The sequence below is a fragment of the Hibiscus syriacus genome, unplaced genomic scaffold, assembly GCF_006381635.1.
Source record: "Hibiscus syriacus cultivar Baekdansim isolate YM2019G1 unplaced genomic scaffold, ASM638163v2 tig00003507_pilon, whole genome shotgun sequence".
Taxonomy (NCBI): Eukaryota; Viridiplantae; Streptophyta; class Magnoliopsida; order Malvales; family Malvaceae; genus Hibiscus; species Hibiscus syriacus.
The window spans coordinates 903,320-922,757 of record NW_024061975.1 but is presented as its reverse complement, the minus strand read 5'-3'; the positions used below and the strand labels follow the sequence as shown (position 1 = coordinate 922,757).

The following is a 19,438-nucleotide window of genomic DNA, read 5'->3' as shown; positions in this document are numbered from 1 at the left end:
TTCTTATAGAGGATATATCCAGAATAATGTTCTAATGAAGTTAGTAATTTCAAACCCTTCACTTTTAGGAGAGAGAAAAATAAAAGGGTTTGAGGACGGTATGTGGTAATACTCGTAGATTACCTTTTCTTCCTGTTCATTCTTTTCCCGATGTGTGTTCTGGAATTGTACTGGTGATAGCGTATATTAAGTCCATCTTCGTATTCTGTGAGTTAATGTCTTTTCACACTATTGTTTAGTGCTCTTATGCTGCTTATGATTATTTTTGCTCTGTTTTCAGCCCACACAACAACAAACACGATATAGGAAGGCCTTGTGCTCCATCAGACAATGAAGGTATGAGTTATAGCAAAGTCCAAGTGGTTAATGTTCTTATGCATCAACGTTCCTTTTTTCTTTTTTGGTGCTTAAATCAAATTCATTAATCATGCCATCATGTAGATGAAGGGAGTGCTCAACCAGGGGGGGGACTGCCAATGAATGAAACTGCCCTTAATCTTCCGATCTTGTGAGGACTATTGATTGTTATTCAAATACCTAGATGATGGTAATGAATACTTTTCAACTGTTCCATGAATAAAACTCGGTGAAAGAGGTTTCGATTTTAGTTAAGTTCGACAAGTCATAACATTTATGCAGTTTGAGAGTTGTGGGAACTGAAATGTGTGTTGTTCCAAGGCTTTTTTAATATGGAACATTATTCTTCATGTTATTCTAATATGAATACTTTAGGTGCATATTGAGAACATCACCTCCGAATACTCCTCGTCTCCCAACTTGAACATAGTTCTTTTTCTTCTCGCCAGTACGCTTTAGATAATGTTTCTCTTCCTCAGTTAAAAGTTCAGGATCATATGCTTCAGCTGGGGCCTTGGGAATCTCGAATTTTCTCAGTTTTTCAATCAGCCATGCTTCTTTTCTTTTGGCCTGATGCATTTACAAAGATAACAATCAAATTAATGGCTTTTAGGAATAACCGAATAAACTCAGATGGGAAAAAAAAGTCTCCACATGCTAGGCATCACAATCACAACATTCCCTTGTACTAGTGACTACTAAGAAAGCTCATGTCCACAAAAAGTTAACCAAAATGTAAACAATAGTTAAAATGAGAAGCTATCTGACCTTATCGAGTTTATATCTAATCCTAACTTCTGGATTTGGTGAATTCATCTTCTTTTTAGCCTCTCGTAACCGGTTTTCGTCCGGGCACGAAATTTTTTATACTTGACGGGAAAAATAATGTGAATAATAAATAATTTGGGAGTCGTCATCGGCCTTTTGGGTCAGGTAGGTCAAATACCTAAAAAATCATATTTTAAAAGAGTTTTAAAGAAAACATCAGTTAAAAGATGAACTGATCTGCGTTTATAACTAAAAATTCATTCTTTTTATTAATAAAAAGAGATTCGTGGTCGGTTACGTTTAGGGAAGGATTAATACCCCTACAACGCCCAAAATTGGTACTTTTTAATTATAAATTGTCTCTGTTATTGGAAATTTAAAAATTCAAAGATATATTTAATTATATTATTTCAAATTTTATTACTATAATTTTTAAGAAAATATATTAATTTAAATATATTTATAAAAATATTTATTTATTTAGAAATATCAGAAAAGGGCTTCTAGGTACCTTAAGACAACTCTTTTCTTCGATATTAATAAATAAAAATAAATATTAAAATTTTAATAATTTAAATAAAACTAAATTATAATTTTTATAATGTTTAATTATTTAAAATACCAGAATAGGACATCCAGTTGTTTTAAGACTGCCCTTTTCTTTGATATTGAAAATAAATAAACATTATTATTTAAAAGAATATAGGTATATATTTATGAATAAGATAATAATAAAATAATTATGAAAATAATAATTTAAACATATAAAATTAAAAAATTAAAATTAAAATTAAATATAAAAAGTAATAAAACTTATAATTAAAATTAGTGACTAAATTATGACATATCAAGATTAAATGCTCTAGTTTGAAATATTATGAAACCTAGGTGTTACTAATGTAATTAATCCTTAATTAATTAATTAGAGGTCAAAATAAAAGTTATTAAAGTTATAAGGACTATATACGGTATTTACCCTAAATATATATAAGTATACAGGCTAGGACTAAATTATAAACTAAATAAAATCGAAAGACCGAATTAAAAGGTTCAAGATTTGATTTTAGTGACCAAAATGAAAAGTTACAAAACTGTGGTGACAGCGGGTATGGTTTACCCACACGAGAAATTACAGATATACCCCTCCCCCAAAACGGCGTCGTTTGGAAGGGGTATTTAAATACCCCAAACGGCTGGCCCGAAGGGCCAACCTCTCATTTCTTCTCTTCTGGTTCTCTCTCTAACGAGAGAACCTCTCCCGCTTCTCTCTATGTTTCTCTCGTCGGAGAGAAATCCGACAGCCAACGACCACCGTATGTTGTCGTTAACTCCGCCGCTGGTCACCGCCTTCGGTGGTCGGAAATTCCTAAATTTACCTAAAATACAGATCAGAACATCCTAAGGCCGATTTCGATCTTTGTTTTCCCTAAAACCCCTTAGATTCCCATAGATCTACATTTTTTACCTTCGAACTCTTGGTTCTACGGCGGTGGGTGAAGGCTATGGTGAGTCTCTTTTCCTTTTTTTTTCGTTTGTTGCTTGGTGGTTTGCTCCATTAGTTCTTTCTGTTTTGTGTTGTTCGTCGTTGCTGTTTGTGGTTGCTACTGTGTGTTCTCTCTATTTTCTGTTCTTTGTTCTTGCTGTCCTCTCCCGGATTTTTTTCTTTGCAGGAAATGGTGGCCATTTATAGGCCTCGTCGAGAGGCTCCTCGGACCGATCCAAAAGGGGCTCTTTGGTGAGTCACCAGATTATGGTGGTGACTCACCATAGAGTTGTAGCGTGGAGGGGCAGCTGGATCTTCTGGAGTGTTCTGTTGAAGCGGTGGCAGCACTGAAGCGTCGGCAACGGACGTGTGGCCTTCTGGAATCAACGGCGGCGGCTGAGGACTTCTGGAGGCGGCGACAGCAGCAGTAGTGCTAGGGTTTAGAAACCCTAGTTGAAACTCTAAATTAGTTTAGGGTTTCCTTTTAGGTCTGGGCTGGTTCTGGTTGGGCCTTCAATTTGGGCTTGTAATTAATAATAAATAATAATAATAATAATAATAATAAATAATAATAATAATAATAAAAATAAAAATAAAAATATAAAATATAAAAAACCAAATGTAAAAAACTAGTGTCTTCATAGCCTTTAGACGATAGAAACGCAATTCATTCACTTTCGCCCTTTTAGACATTTTCCTCTTTTTGTTTGTAGAAACATGTCTACCCGGTGGCTTATGAAAAGAAAATATGATACCATCCTCATCCATTTTTAGCTCAATCGATGCATTACTCAAATATCTAGCATGCAACCATTTGCAAAGAATGTTGTGCTGCTGAACTACGTTTGGCTTCACCGGTAACATAAAATCAAAAGGAGAGGCTACATGTGGTGCATGTAATAATGAAGCCCTCAGAACACTATAGCTTATCTGGTTTGCAAATGTGACGCAATTAAGGCGTTGTCTAGTCCGAAAGGACTCATTTTTGGATCAAACAACAAAACTTGAGTAAAGAATCCCAGCAATAAAAGGAAAAATAATTTGTCACCAACTATGACAGATTAGAACTAGGGGTGTAAACGAGCCGAGTCGAGCTCGAGTATTGATGAGCTCGACTCGAAAACTCGCGAGCTTAAAATTTTTAGGCTCGAGTCGAACATTAAATCTTGAAGTGAAGCTCGTGAGAAGCTCGAAAAGGATCGAAATGAAAAAAAAATCTTAAACTTAACTAGATTGAAGCCTCAAACTCAAACTCGAACCTGAATCTTAAATACATAAAAGTCTTACTGTATTTTTAAAAAAAATCACTACATAAATGTTAATATTATTAATAATTTATTTTTAAAAAAAATAAAATCTTAATATATTATATTTTTCGAGTTGCTCACGAGCTTTTTGAGTCGAGTATCAAGCAGCTCGTTTCGGCTCGTTAAGAATTCAAGTCGAGCTCGAGCTCGAGTCGAATTCATTCGATCCAAGTATTTATCAACTCTTGACCGAGTCGATCTCGAGTAGCTCGCGATCTGTCTCGTCTCATTTACAGCCCTAGATGGGATAGAGCATATAGCAATGGTTAAGGTGAGGACATAGCAAATTCTTGTAGGAAATTTCGCTTTCATATATCATCTGCACAGACCCTATTAATTTTTCTTTCATGTGCTTAATCAAGTCAGAATGTTTTAATCTATTCTCATCTCACTTTCTGTTTTATTTCCATATAAATATCATTATTCTATATACTCCTTTAGACGTTTGGTTCTCTTAGGTCAAAAGGCTTCATTATGATTTATGAAGAATGTGACATAATTCCTTTTTATGCTGTAAACAGGGCGAGATTGGAGATGGGCAAGATATTCTTGTGAGGGTTCACTCGGAATGCCTCACAGGCGACATATTTGGATCTGCCAGATGTGACTGTTAGAATCAGCTTAGCCTTGCCATAAAATAGATTGAGGCTTCTGGCAGGGGTGTTTTGGTATACATTCGTGAGCATGAAGGTAGGGGTATTGGTTTGGGCCACAAGCTTCGTGCATATAATCTGCAGGACGTCAGTCGCAATACAGTAGAAGCAAATGAGGAGCTTGTATTGCCTGTTGATTCAAGAGAATATGGCATTGGCGTGTTGCAGAAGACGACTATCAAAAAGAGCAAAACCACAACTGATAATTTGATAAAATAAAAATGAGGATAAAAAATACACAAAATTTACGTGGAAAATCCCTAAATAATATAGGGTAAAAACCACGGACAACGGTAGAAGAATTTCACTATGAGAAAATAGGAATTACAACTTCTCTCGATCTACCAAGGAGAAAACAATGATAATTATCTCTTGATAAAAAGGAGAAAACAACTCTCAAGAAACTCTCTAAATTCTCTAGTATTGGAAGAAAGCTAGAATGCTTTGGGATGATTTTAAAGCTAAATGAACAAGAGTATTTATAGTTGAAGCTTAAGGACTAATTTGTAAATACCCTAAATTACAATAACTAAATTGTAATTATCTCTTACCATAAAAATCAATATTTTCCAGCTAATTGTTTCCACTTGCACCGAAATTGCATGTGCACCGAAAGTGGCATACAATTGTTGATTTTTCAACAATCTCCCACTTGAAGATTTGATTGAAACAATCATATCTTCACACCATTCTTTCTACCTTGTACTTTCATGTTGCTTACGTTTCTGAGAGGCCACAAGAGGATCGACACCAAGTAAATTTATCCGCATTGATCACCTTCGTCATGAAATCTGCTACGTTATCTTTCGTATGGATCTTCTGCATATCTACCGTTCCTTCTTCCACCTTTTCACGAATGAAATAGTATTGAACTCGTATGTGTTTTGTCCTTTAATGAAATGTTGGATTCCTTGCTAGATGCAAGGCGCTTTGACTGTCACAAAACAGAGAGACATACTCTTGATTGTGCCCAAGCTCCTCCAATATCATATTCAACCAAATTGCTTCTTTACTCGCTTGTGTAGGTGCCACATATTCTGCCTCAGTTGTGGATGTAGCCACAACTTACTGCAATTTTGAAACCCAGCTTACAGCTCCAACAGCAACTTTGAACACATATCTTGTAGTAGATTTGCTTTTATCCAAATCCCCTGCATAGTCAGAATCTAAATACCCATTGATTAGTAAGTTTGATCCTCCGTAACATAATGCAACATTTGAGGTCCCTTTGATGTATCTCATGATCCTCTTTACAATATTCCAATGCTCTTTTCCTGGATTCGCCATGTACCGACTAACCACTCCCACTGCTTGTGCAATGTCTGGTCTTGTGCATATCATAACGAACATTAAACTTCCCATTACTGATGCATACGGTACTCGAGACATCTCCATCCTCTCTTCTTCACTGCTAGGACTCATACTAGAGGATAATTTGAAGTTAATAGGAAGAGGGGTAGAAATTGACTTATAATCTTGCATGCTGAATTTTGACAAGATCTTCTTCAAGTAATTCTTTTGTGAAAACCAAATCTTCCTATTACTTCTGTCTCAGTGAATTTGCATCCCTAGAATCTTATTTGCTGATCCCAAGTCATTCATTTCAAATTCCCTAGCCAGTTGTGCCTTCAATTCTTCAATATGATATTTGTTGGGTCCTGCAACCAACATGTCATCCACATACAACAGCAATATAACAAAATCGTTATCACCAGACCTCTTGAAATAAGCACAAGGGTCTGCATTAAGTCTGTTGTATCCAAGGCACATAATGAATGAATGAATAAAATCTCTTATACCAACACCTCGGCACCTGCTTTAAACCGTACAAAGATTTGTTCAACCTGCAAACCAAGTTCTTCTTTTCTTTTTCTTCAAAACCTTCAGGCTGGAGCATATAAATCTATTCTTCAAGATTTCCATGAAGAAAAGATGTTTTAACATCTAGCTACTCTAGATGTAAATTCAATGTAGCGCACATTGGCAAGACTACTTGAACTGTTTGTCGAATCACAGGAGAAAATATTTCATTGAAATCAATACATTCTTTTTGAGCATATCCTTTTACCACCCAGTCTTGCACGATACCTCTCAACTTGATCGTCACCATTTAGCTTGATTTTGAAGACCCATTTGTTACTAATTGGTTTCCTTCCTTGTGGTAGTGGCACAAGGTCCCATGTATTATTTTTATGAAGGGTTTCAATTTCCTCTTGCATCGCCATCATCCATAGCGAAACATCTGAGCTATTTATTGCCTCTTGGTATGTTGATGGTTCACCGTCCCCTGTTAAAAGATAATATACAATATTACCTTCTATAACATAATCTGAGTGCCAATTGGGACGTCTTTTCACACGATATGATTGACGAGTTGTTGGAGCTTCAGAACTCTCTGGTTCTTGTTTATCATGAGCTGGTTCTGCTTCAGAAGAATCTCCTTGTTCAACCTCCTTTTCCACATGTATCTGAGTAGTCTCTAACTTTTCAGCGCTATCATCGTCTTCTTTTCTTTGTAGTTTATCTTCTACAAAGATAATATCCCTGCTGATGATCACTTTGCAGGCAGTGGGATCACACACGCGATACCCCTTTACTCCATCAGCATACCCCAAGAATTTTCATTTCTTGGATTTTGGATCCAGCTTTGAGATTTCTTGGGAGTTGTATATCACGTACACAATACTTCCAAATACATGGAGGTTTGAATAATCAACTAGTTTACCAGTCCACGTCACCATTGGTGTCTTCAACTCTATTGCAGTTGACGGAGCTCGATTCATCAAATAACAGGCAGTATTGACTGCTTCTTCCCAGAATGATTTTTCTAAGCCTACATCCCTCAACATTGCTCTTGTTCTTTCTAACAAGGTCCTGTTCATCTGTTCTGCCACTCCATTTTGTTGAGGAGTATTCTCCACTGTGAACTGTCTTTTGATGTATTCTTTTAGCAAAAGCCATCAAATTCTTCACTTGTGTATTCTCCTCTATTATTTATTCTGAAACACTTGATCTTATTTTTAGAATCAAGTTCCACCCGCGCTTTGAAGTTTTTGAAAGTTAAAAACACGCCCGACTTCTTCTTAATAGGGTACACCCAAGATCTCCTGGAGTAGTCATTAATAAATGAGACAAAGTATTTTGCTCCGCCTAGGGATGTAACTGGTGCTTGCCATACGTCAGAATGAACCAATTCTAGAACACTTTTGCCTCTAGAATTTGATGTGTTGAATTTCAACCGGTGCTGCTTACTTGTTATTCAATGCTCACACAAAGTAAGTGATACCTTTGTTAAGCCTGGAAGTAGCTTTTGCTCTACAAGGACTTTCATTCCTTGTTCAGACATGTGTCCAAGTTTCTGATGCCATAGCATTGCAGAATCTGAACTACATGAGGATTCTGCTTCTAGCAAAGTCCCATCCCTTCAACATGTACAAGTTTGTTGTTATCTTTTCGCCTTTCAGCACCATAAGCGCTCCACGAAACACCTTCATGATTCATTTATGTGTTTCAAATCTTGCTAGCATTATTATCCAACAATCCGTAGGATAATAAATTTTTCTTCAGACCTTTCACGTGTCGCACATCTCGAACAACTTTAATTATTCCATAATACATCTTTAATTTGATGGTTCTCACGCCAACAATCTCTAAGGCATGATCATTGCAACTATACACAGATCCTTCTGAGACAGGTTCATAATGATGGAACCATTCTCTTCTTAAGGTCATGTGATATGTTGCTCCCGAATCAATGAGCCATATATCTGCATATCTCTTTCTGCCTTCCACGGTGGTTGACGCTTCACAACATAAAGCATCTCCATCATCTGAAGTGTTTGCGGTATTGCCTTGTGAATTGAAGTTTTTATTTAGACTCCAACAATCCTTATTCAAGTGACCCTTCTTTCCACAGTTGTAGCACTTTAAATTCTTCTTGCTTCTCGACTTTGATCTACCATGTTTGTGACTGTTGCTTTGGCCACGTTCCGTTGATCTCCCTCTCATCGTTGTTAACGCTTCTGCATGTTACAGATTTACTTGTTTGTCTTTCTTGTTCTTGCGCCGAATTTCTTTTTGCAGAACAAAAACTGCAACGTCATCGAAGACTAGACTGGTGACATTATTGTTTGTCAAGTTGATGATTAGTTGATTATACGAATCAAGTAGACTTTGAAGTAGAAGTTCAACATGTTCTTGTTCTCCTATTGTACATCTTAAGGATGTAAGCTGAGAAAATAAAGTGTTCAACGTGTTTAAGTGGTCTATCACTGAAGTAGATTCTGACATACGAAGAGTGTACAATTTTCTCTTAAGGAAAATTTTATTGTGCAACAATGTGGCCTCATACAATTTGGTGAGATGATCCCATATCTCCTTAGCTGTCTTCTTCTCCTCAATGCTTGACAATACTTCATCTGCTAATGCTAGATGAAAGTTTGCCATAACATTCTCGTCCATCTCGTTCCATTTGCTGTCATCTATGAAATCCACTGGCCTTTCACTGATAGCTGCTAGACAACTGTCTTTCCTCGGGATGGCATTCATCTTTAATTTTCATAATGAGAAATTTCTCCCATTAAACTTTTCAATATCAAATTTCGTTGCCATAGCTTCTATTTCAGATAGCTCATACTATTTCACTATAGTGAATAGTTCTCTGGAACCTTCAAAGAATGGGTAATACCTTCTTACTTTCTTATGTTGGAGGATCCACCTTTTGGTGGCAACCATAAAGACAATAAGTAGATATTACACACTCAAATCTGGCTCGGATACCAATTATTGCGGAAGACGGCTATCGAAAAGAGCAAAATCACAACTGATAATTTGAGAAAATAAAAATGAGGATAAAAGAGACACAAAATTTACATGGAAAACCCCTAAATAATATAGGGTAAAAACCACGGACAACAGTAGAAGAATTTCACAATGAGAAAATAAGAATTACAACTTCTCTCGATCTACCAAGGAGAAAACAATGATAATTATCTATTGATAAAAAGGAGAAAACAACTCTCAAGTAACTTTCTAAATTCTCTAGTATTGGAAGAAAGCTAGAATGCTTTGGGATGATTTTGAAGCTAAATGAGCTACGGTATTTATAGTTGAAGCTTAAGGACTAATTTGTAAATACCATAAATTACAATGACTAAATTATAATTATCTCTTACCATAAAAATCAACATTTTCTAACTAATTGTTGCCACTTGCACCGAAATTGCATGTGCACCCGAAAGTGGCATGCAATTGTTGACTTTTCAACATGGCGCACAGGTACATTATCTAGCATACTTAAGTTGCTTTGTTACGACGAATGTTACTTAATCATTCCTTCCCTCTAGGCGAAGTTTGTGAAACTTATAATCGAATACTTCTTTGCAGATACTTAGGGATCTCGGTGTGCGAATGATGAAACTGATGACCAACAATCCAGCCAAGTACAGTGGACTCAAGGGTGACGGATTAGCTATTGCAGGCAGGGTTCCACTAGTGACTCCTATTACAAAGGAGAATAAGAGTGGAGACAAAACGCGCAAAAATGGGTCACGTATATGGCTTAGACTTCAATGGCAGCTTGAACAGTCTCATTATCGGCAGCAATGGTAATACGGCTACACCAGTGGATGCTGTCTCTGTGGAGTTACACAAAGCTCCTAACTACAAATCCACATGATAATAGGAAGACAACGTAATCTCTCTGAAATCGGTATGGTGCTGGGTTTCCCATTCAAAATGAACATTCACTGTCCTTAATTCTTTGTCTGTCTTCTAAATCATGTCCCCCATTTGTTATTTGTTGTAGTTCAATTTCATTGTAATAACCTCATGTCGACCAAATCTTATAAGATATTGTTTTAGTTTTAATTGATATTGGATTACGAGATTAATTTCAGATGTTCGTTCTCTTTATTCAAAAGAGAAAAAACAGTTATATAAAAGATTCGACTCTTTCTAAGAGTAGTATTATATATATATATATATATATTCTAAATAAAAAAGGCTTGAAAGTTTGTCGGCCGGCAAAGAACAATGCTGTTTTGAACTTGAATAGCAGGTTTGGTACCGTTGAAGCCGTTGCGGTTGTATTGTTGATGACGCTTATGATAGTGTATTAATTTCCACATTCGGGCTAGTCAAGATTGTAAGTATAAATAAAATTTAATATATATGTATTTTCTTTTTTCTTTCTTAAATTCGATTCTTTTTATAATGTTAAATTATAACTACCTATGAATTATGAGTTTTGATTTTCTATAATTATTTTTTTTGTAACCCCCTAGACCCAGCCTATGCGTTTCGACTAAGTCTAGTGGATCACATTATGATTCTTAAAGATATTTTTTTGAAATCGTTATTCAATCAATGTAAAATCACATTATAAATGTCATGAAATAAATTATACCATCAAAACCCAACTTGTAAATATAATACCAATAAGTAATAAATTAATTTAAAACAGGTCTTCAAAATCAAAATCACAATAAACCGAACAGTAATAGCAAAAGTGTCATCATCCTAAAATACGATACTTCAAAATAAGGTCCATGTCACCAAAATAAAGTCAACTAGCAAGATAAAACATTACAATCAGATATACTTCAAGAGATATGTTGATCCTCCAAGTGCTCGAACCGATGTATCTAACCAACAGTATCTGAAAGGGGGAAAAACATTTTCGAAAGGTGAGCTAGGCTCAGTGTGTCCCAATATTACCTTAAAATCACAATAGGTACATTAAACAAATCATAGTCCAGTAAATCTTATAAATTCATAAAAGAGTTTAACTTTTGAAAATCATAGTTTAAACTCTTTTCTTGTACACCATCAGTAATTTCCAAAACTATTTTCCATATAGCTTACTCTAAGCACACAGCAAAAAGAAAGCCAACCTAAGGATAAGCTTTATAGCTTGTATCCTTAAGCCCGTAAGTCCAAGTCCATATAGCTTACCCTAAGCACACGGCAAGGGAAGCTAACCTAATGTATCCTTAAGCCCGTAAGTCCAAGTCCATTAGCTTGATCAGAGCTATACTATTGTAATTCAATCCAAAAGTTCAATTGCACCATGACACAAATTCCATAAATCATCACATTAAATTGGTGCATCAATAAAACAATAATCAAAGAACTCAGTGTACCTCATATTAAAACCAATAAAATAGTTCAGTAATAATTAGGGAACACACCTCGATAATAGGTTCAAATAGTAGATCTACTGATTGCTGGTTTCACCACGCTCTGCTACAGTTTTCGAACCTATTTTATAATAACACTATATTACTTATGGGTAACATAAATAAATCTCTAAAATCATAAAATTTACGGGTCTTACGGGTGAATACTGGCACACGTGGTTTAATTGATCTAGAAGAGATGGGTCGAGCTGTCGAACGATCCGGAGAGTCTCTTGTACCTTCAAACAATAATAATTTATCAGCCTCAAATCTTACTTAATTGTTCAAAGATAAATTCTTAAGTATATAAGCATTTTCAGGGTTTGACTATCAATTTGGAGGATTTCGGGTTTGAATTTTGCCAAACGGATTGCGGAATCGGAATCAGGACGTCGAAAAACATAAAGTATGTCTTTTCGAAAATTTAAATTCTTGGTCAAAGTCAAAGTTTAACCACTTTGATCGTCGATCTGGAGGCCTTCGGGTTCGAATTTGACGAAACGGACTTCGGAAACGGATTCGGGACGTCGAAAACTATCAGAATAGGTATACTCGGAAAAGATTAACGGTCGTTTAATGGTCGGTCAAAGCCATTTTAAGTTTTGGTCAAAGGAGGTCAACGGTCAACGGTCGGGTCGGGTCAACGGACGGGTCGGGTCGGGTCAGACCGGTCAAATCGGTTCAGACCGGTCAGACTGGTTCGAACCGGTCAAACTGGTCAATCCGGTTTTCAGCCACTCACTCTCCCTACGGCAACGCGTGTGGCGCGTGAGGCCTTCTCCGGGGGTCTAAAAATTACGGAAAAATTTCCAAAAATTATTTTGAGCGATTTTGATATACTTACAAAGATCGGTTCAAATTTTTGAACGGCGGAGAGCTCAATTTCAACTCGGCCGAATCTTTGACTGCTCCACCTCCTCACGCGCCGCCGTCGACGGAGACCAAGGTTGACACCGGCGGACTCCAAACGGCACAAGGAACACGATGGTGCAGGAGGTGTCGTAAACGGAGCAACGATCGGCGGTGAATTTGAGATTTTCCCAGCGATAGAGCTAAAAAAAACGTCGAAGCTTTGACTTGAAATTTCCCGACGTTTGGCAGCGTTTCGCTTCAATTAATTTAAGGGGATTATTCCTGACTCGATAACGAACACGATGGTGATTTCAAAACGACGATCAGAATTCGGACGGCGTCGGGATCTAAGTCGAAAACCCGGCGTAGGGGGAAGGGAAATTGGGAGCAATTGAGGTGTGGTTTTCTGTTTTGAAACAGAAAACCACGTTTATAATATAACATACCTAACTTTCTTGGGTAAATTCAGGGTTTGGTCCCTGAATTTTCTTTAACTCTAAAACAAGCTCCAAGTTATAAAATCTTTCAATTTAGTCCCCACAATTTACCGATTTTCACAATTAAAACCTCCAATTTCAATTAAATATTATTTTGAAAATATTCAGGTTGTTACAATTCTCCCCCTCTACAAGAAATTTCATCCTCGAAATTTACCTTATGAGAATAGTTGAGGAAACTGAGCCTCCATTGACTCCAATGTCTCCCAAGTAGCTTCTGAGGGTCCTCGATTACTCCATTGAACTTTGACCATTGGAATACGCCTATTCCGAAGAACTCGCTCATCTCTTTCTAAGATCTGGATGGGTTCCTCCTCATATGACAAATCAGGTCTCAACTCTACCTCATCAACTTGAATGATGTGATCTGGATTTGGACGGTATCGCCTTAACATAGACACATGAAAAACATCATGAATACGACTAAGATGGGAAGGCAATTCAAGCTGATAAGCAACATGTCCAACTTTCTTCAGAATACGATACGGCCCAATAAATCGCGGACTCAGTTTACCCTTACGTCCAAATCTCAATACTTTCTTCCATGGAGATACCTTGAGAAAAACCTGATCTTCAACGTCAAACTGTATATCCTTCCTCCTTTGATCTGAATAAGATTTCTGCCTATCAAATGCCTCTTTCAGACGGTCACGGATCAATCTGACTGTGTCTTCCATCTCCCGCACTAACTCAGGTCCAAAGTCTTCCTATCACGCAACTCAGTCCAACAAATCGGGGTGCGACACCTACGCCCATAGAGTGCTTCATAGGGTGCCATACGAATGCTGGTCTGGTAACTGTTATTATAAGCGAATTCAGCCAAAGGCAAAAAGTTCTCCCAGCTACCACGAAAATCAATTACACAACCCCGCAACATATCCTCCAGTATCTGAATCACTCTCTCAGATTGACCATCAGTTTGTGGATGAAAGGATGTACTATAATCCAATCTTGTTCCCAAAGCCGTATGTAGCCCTTCCAAAATCTCGAAGTAAATCTCGGATCTCGATCAGAAATAATAGACACTGGAACACCATGTAATCGGACAATATCTGAAATATACAATCTCGCCAGCTTGTCCAAAGTATAATTTACCCGTACAGAAATGAAGTGAGCTGACTTTGTAAGCCTGTCAACAATCACCCAAACTGAATCTTTTTTCGAAGGAGTCATAGGTAAACCAGTAACAAAATCCATAGTAATACGCTCCCATTTCCATTCCGGAATCTTGATAGGTTGTAACAAACCTGATGGATGTTGATGTTCTGCCTTAACTTGCTAACAAGTCAAACACCTAGCCACAAAATTCGAGATATCCTTCTTCATGCCGACCCAATGATACCTCTCTCTCAAATTCTGGTACATCTTATCTCCACTGGGGTGCATAGCATATGGACTACTATGAGCCTCAGTAAGGATAGTCTGCCTCAACTCAGCATCATCAGGCACACAATACCGACCTTTGAAGCATAAAACTTCATCCTGATCAAGGGCGTAATATGAGCTTGTCCCCTGCTCTACTTGTTCAAAGATGGGAAACAAGGAGCTATCAAGGGGCTGCTTAGCCTTGATCTCATCAACCAAGGCCGGCTTAACTTACAATTCTGCTAACAGAGTGACATCGTCATATAAATTCATCCTGGCCATTAAAGATCTCAACTCTGTTACCGCCTTTCGACTCAAAGCATCCGCTACAATGTTAGCTTTACCAGGGTGATAATCAATCACACAATCATAATCCTTTAAAAGCTCTAACCAACGTCGCTGTCTCAAATTAAGCTCCTTCTGGGTCAGAAGATACTTTAAGCTCTTATGATCCGTGAAAATGTAATACTTTTCTCCATAAAGATAGTGTCTCCAAATCTTTAAGGCAAAAATTACTGTTGCCAACTCCAAATCATGAGTAGGATAATTACACTCATGCGGTCACAACTGACGGGATGCATAAGTCACCACCTTACTTTCCTGCATTAGAACACAGCTGAGTCCTGAGTGTGACGCATCACTATACACTGTAAAATCCTTCCCAGACTCTGGTTGAATCAATACTGGTGCTTGAGTCAATACCACCTTTAATTTCTCAAAGCTCTCCTGTTGTGCCTCACCCCAGTCAAACGAACACATTCTTCCTTAACAACTTTGTCAAATGAGAAGCAATGATCGAAAAGCCCTCAACAAAACGTCGATAATAACCAGCCAAGCCCAAGAAACTACGAATCTCAGAGATATTCTTGGGTCTTTTCCAATTCACAATAGCTTCAATCTTGCTTGGATCGACCTGAATACCTCGCCCTGAAATAATATGCCCCAGAAACGACACTTCTTGAAGCCAAAACTCACACTTGCTTAGTTTGGCATAAAGACGATGCTCTCTCAAAGTTCGCAGAACGATCTTCAAATGCTCGTCATGCTCTGGCTCAGTACGAGAATAGATCAGAATATCATCAATGAAGACCACCACACAAATTGATCCAAATATGGTCGGAACACCCGATTCATCAAATCCATGAAAGCTGCAGGAGCGTTCGTCAAACCAAAAGGCATCACTAAGAATTCATAATGACCATATCTAGTGCGAATGGTCGTCTTTGCAACATCAGATCCTTTAACTTTCAATTGATAATACCCCGAACGAAGATCAATCTTAGAGAATACAGTAGCTCCTCGCAATTGATCAAATAAGTCATCAATCCTGGGTAGTGGATATTTATTCTTGATTGTCATCTTGTTCAATTTCCGATAGTCAATACATAATCTTAGCGACCCATCATTCTTTTTCACGAACAGAACTGGAGCTCCCCAGGGTGAGGTACTATGTCGGATAAATCCTCGATCGAATAATTCTTGCAATTGGACCTTCAACTCCTTAAGTTCTTTTGGATCCATGCGATAAGGTGCAATAGAAATAGGTGCAGATCCCGGATAAGTCTCAATCTCGAACTCTACCTCTCTATCAGGAGGTAACCCAGGCAATTCCTCCGGAAAAACATCAGGAAACTCGCTAACTGTACGAATCTCCTCGATCATGGACAATGCGCCTTTGGTGTTCAAAATACAAGCAATGAAAGTCTCATATCCCTTCCGGATCATACGATCAATTTCCATCACTGAAACTATATTGGAGAGATAGCCGCGACGTTCACCAATTAACACAACAGTCCGACCATCAGAAGTTTTCAGAGTAGCTCTCTTGTACTCGCAATCCAGATTTAGCTTGTGTTTGTCAACCAATCCATCCCAAGAATTAGATCAAACTTCTCTAAAGGAATCTCCATAAGATCAGCGAGAAAGATTTCTCCCTTAACCTCCAGAGGACAATGCCGAAATACTTTATTCACTAATATCGCATGTCCTACTGGACTCGTAACTGTAACATTATTTTCAGTGTTCTCAATCGGAATCTGAAGGTTTCGAGATACCGAGCTCGATACATAAGAGTGAGTGGAGCCATTGTCCAGTAATGCAAAGTATGGGATAGAATAAATAGTAAATGTACCTGCAATAACCTCAGGCTCATCTCTGTCATCCCAACGTCTAGTGGCATAAACCAAAGCTGGCTGTCTAGCCTCAGAAACTGTTGGCCCTCTATTTTACTGAGGTCGGGCTCTACTGTCTGTCCTGGATGTTGATCCTTAAGTATTTCCTTGACTACGATCTCTAATTGGGGTCTGTACTGTAGTCTAAGAACGCACAGGAGTCTGGGTAGCGGTCTGCTCAAACGAAGCTAGCTGAGGACAATCCCTCCGAAAATGACCACTAGATCCACACTGATAGCAAAGACCCATCTTCTTACGACACTCTCATGTGTGTTGTTTACCACAAAACTCACAGAGGAACCCATGATAATACGACGAGGAACTGCCTCGACTGCCAACTAACGGTGAGGATGCTGCAGGCCTAAAACGTGTATTGCTTCTCTGAGGGGCCAAAGTACGAGTCCTCTTCCCGGACTGTGCTGATGACTCAATAGGGCCTGAAAATTTCTTAGATCGTTCCTGATCAACACGCTCTCTACCAGAAGCTAAAACCTCCACCTCTTCAGCATCTTTGGCTCTGCCCACCAGCACATCAAATATCTCATCCTGATGGATTATAACTTGCCTACGCAGCTCGTATCTGAGTCCAAGGGCAAATTTACGACATCGATCTCTCTCAGTGGGTACCATACTGAATCCATACTTCAGCAACTTCAAGAACTCGATCTCATACTCAGAAACAGTCATGTCTCCCTGAACCAGGTCTTGAAACTGCTGACGTCTCTGAGCTAAGTAGCGCTCTCCCAGAAAATGACTCCGAAAGCGATTCTTAAAGAAATTCCAGGTCAAACGATCGGTAGGAACACTACTGGTCACTGACTCCCACCAAGTGTAGGCATTGCCATCTAACATCGCCACAGAACCCTGATATCTCTTAGTTGAGTCTAAACCCAACTGATCCATGCGTCTTTCTATATCATGTAGCCAATCCTCAGCTTCAGTAGGAGCTCCACCAATCTGTCCCCCAAAAGTTCTAACTCCATTGGCAATCAAAGTCTGTGAAATAGGAACCTCGGATACAACACCAGTAGCTCTGACTGCTCCCTGTATTAATTGCAGAAACTGTCTACCAAAATTCTCATCCAATGCAACTCTGGTAGACTCGGACTCAATATTCGTCGCTCCTATGATCGGTGTAGTCATGCCAATACCAGCGGCAGAAGGCAGATTCGTTGGGGTCGTAAGAGCATGATCACCTATCAGAGGTGGGGGATCTACCCATATCTCATCGATCGGATCTGCAAATCTAGCCACTCGACCTCGTCCACGGCTAGTTCGACGACCACGTCTAGCACTCATATTTTTGGTGGATCTCGAGTTTACTATAGGAGATAAAAATTAGGGTTAGACAAGCACTTGGAGTCTCAAACACAGTTAAAATCTTAATAACCTGTGACATGGCCTTCGTAACTTGTTTTGTAAAATATTTCAAAACCGTATTTTCAATGTGGACTCATACACAGTCCGAGAGTTAAAAACCAAAAGCTCTGATACCAATAAATGTAACCCCCTAGACCGGCTATGCGTTTCGACTAAGTCTAGTGGATCACATTATGATTCTTAAAGACATTTTCTGAAATCGTTATTCAATCAATGTAAAATCACATTATAAATGTCATGAAATAAATTATACCATCAAAACCCAACTTGTAAATATAATACCAATAAGTAATAAATAAATTTAAAACAGGTCTTCAAAATCAAAATCACAATAAACCGAACAGTAATAGCAAAAGTGTCATCATCCTAAAATACGATACTTTAAAATAAGGTCCATGTCACTAAAATAAAGTCAACTAGCAAGATAAAACATTACAATCAGATATACTTCAAGAGATATGTTGATCCTCCAAGTGCTCGAACCGATGTATCTAACCAACAGTATCTGAAAGGGGGAAAAACATTTTTGAAATGTGAGCTAGGCTCAGTGTGTCCCAATATTACCTTAAAATCACAATAGGTACATTAAACAAATCATAGTCCAGTAAATCTCATAAATTCATAAAAGAGTTTAACTTTTGAAAATCATAGTTTAAACTCTTTTCTTGTACACCATCAGTAATTTCCAAAACTATTTTCCATATAGCTTACTCTAAGCACACAGCAAAAAGATAGCCAACCTAAGGATAAGCTTTATAGCTTGTATCCTTAAGCCCGTAAGTCCAAGTCCATATAGCTTACCCTAAGCACATCGCAAGAGAAGCCAACCTAATGTATCTTGGGGCCCCAAGAGTCACATTAGGCTCATTCTGTTTATTAGCTTGATCAGAGCTATACTATTGTAATTCAATCTAAAAGTTCAATTGCACCGTGACACAAATTCCATAAATCATCACATTAAATTGGTGCATCAATAAAACAGTAATTAAAGAACTCAGTGTACCTCATATTAAAACCAATAAAACAGTTCAGTAATAATTAGGGAACACACCTCGATAATAGGTTCAAATAGTAGATCTACTGATTGCTGGTTTCACCACGCTCTACTACAGTTTTCGAACCTATTTTATAATAACACTATATTACTTATGGGTAACATAAATAAATCTCTAAAATCATAAAATTTACGGGTCTTACGGGTGAATACTGGCACACGTGGTTTAATTGATCTAGAAGAGATGGGTCGAGCTGTCGAACAATCCGGAGACTCTCTTGTACCTTCAAACAATAATAATTTATCAGCCCCAAATCTTACTTAATTGTTCAAAGCTAAATTCTTAAGTATATAAGCATTTTCAGGGTTTGACTATCAATTTGGAGGATTTCGGGTTTGAATTTGGCCAAACGGATTGCGGAATCGGAATCAG

The 19,438-nt window shown here is 37.9% G+C and overlaps 1 protein-coding gene and 1 pseudogene across 1 annotated transcript; one reads left to right on the top strand and one right to left on the bottom strand.

The window, feature by feature from the left end:
* Window positions 1-714: 714 nt before the first annotated feature.
* LOC120178192 (uncharacterized CRM domain-containing protein At3g25440, chloroplastic-like) lies at window positions 715-3,427 on the bottom strand. Its single transcript, XM_039184130.1, has 3 exons — window positions 3,254-3,427; window positions 1,126-1,185; window positions 715-927 (listed from the first exon to the last, which is right to left on the bottom strand). The coding sequence occupies exons 1-3, from the start codon at window positions 3,374-3,376 to the stop codon at window positions 715-717; spliced, it is 396 nt and encodes a 131-aa protein (XP_039040061.1). The 5' UTR covers window positions 3,377-3,427.
* An 83-nt stretch (window positions 3,428-3,510) lies between these two features.
* Window positions 3,511-10,245, top strand: LOC120178183 (annotated as a pseudogene).
* Window positions 10,246-19,438: the final 9,193 nt, after the last annotated feature.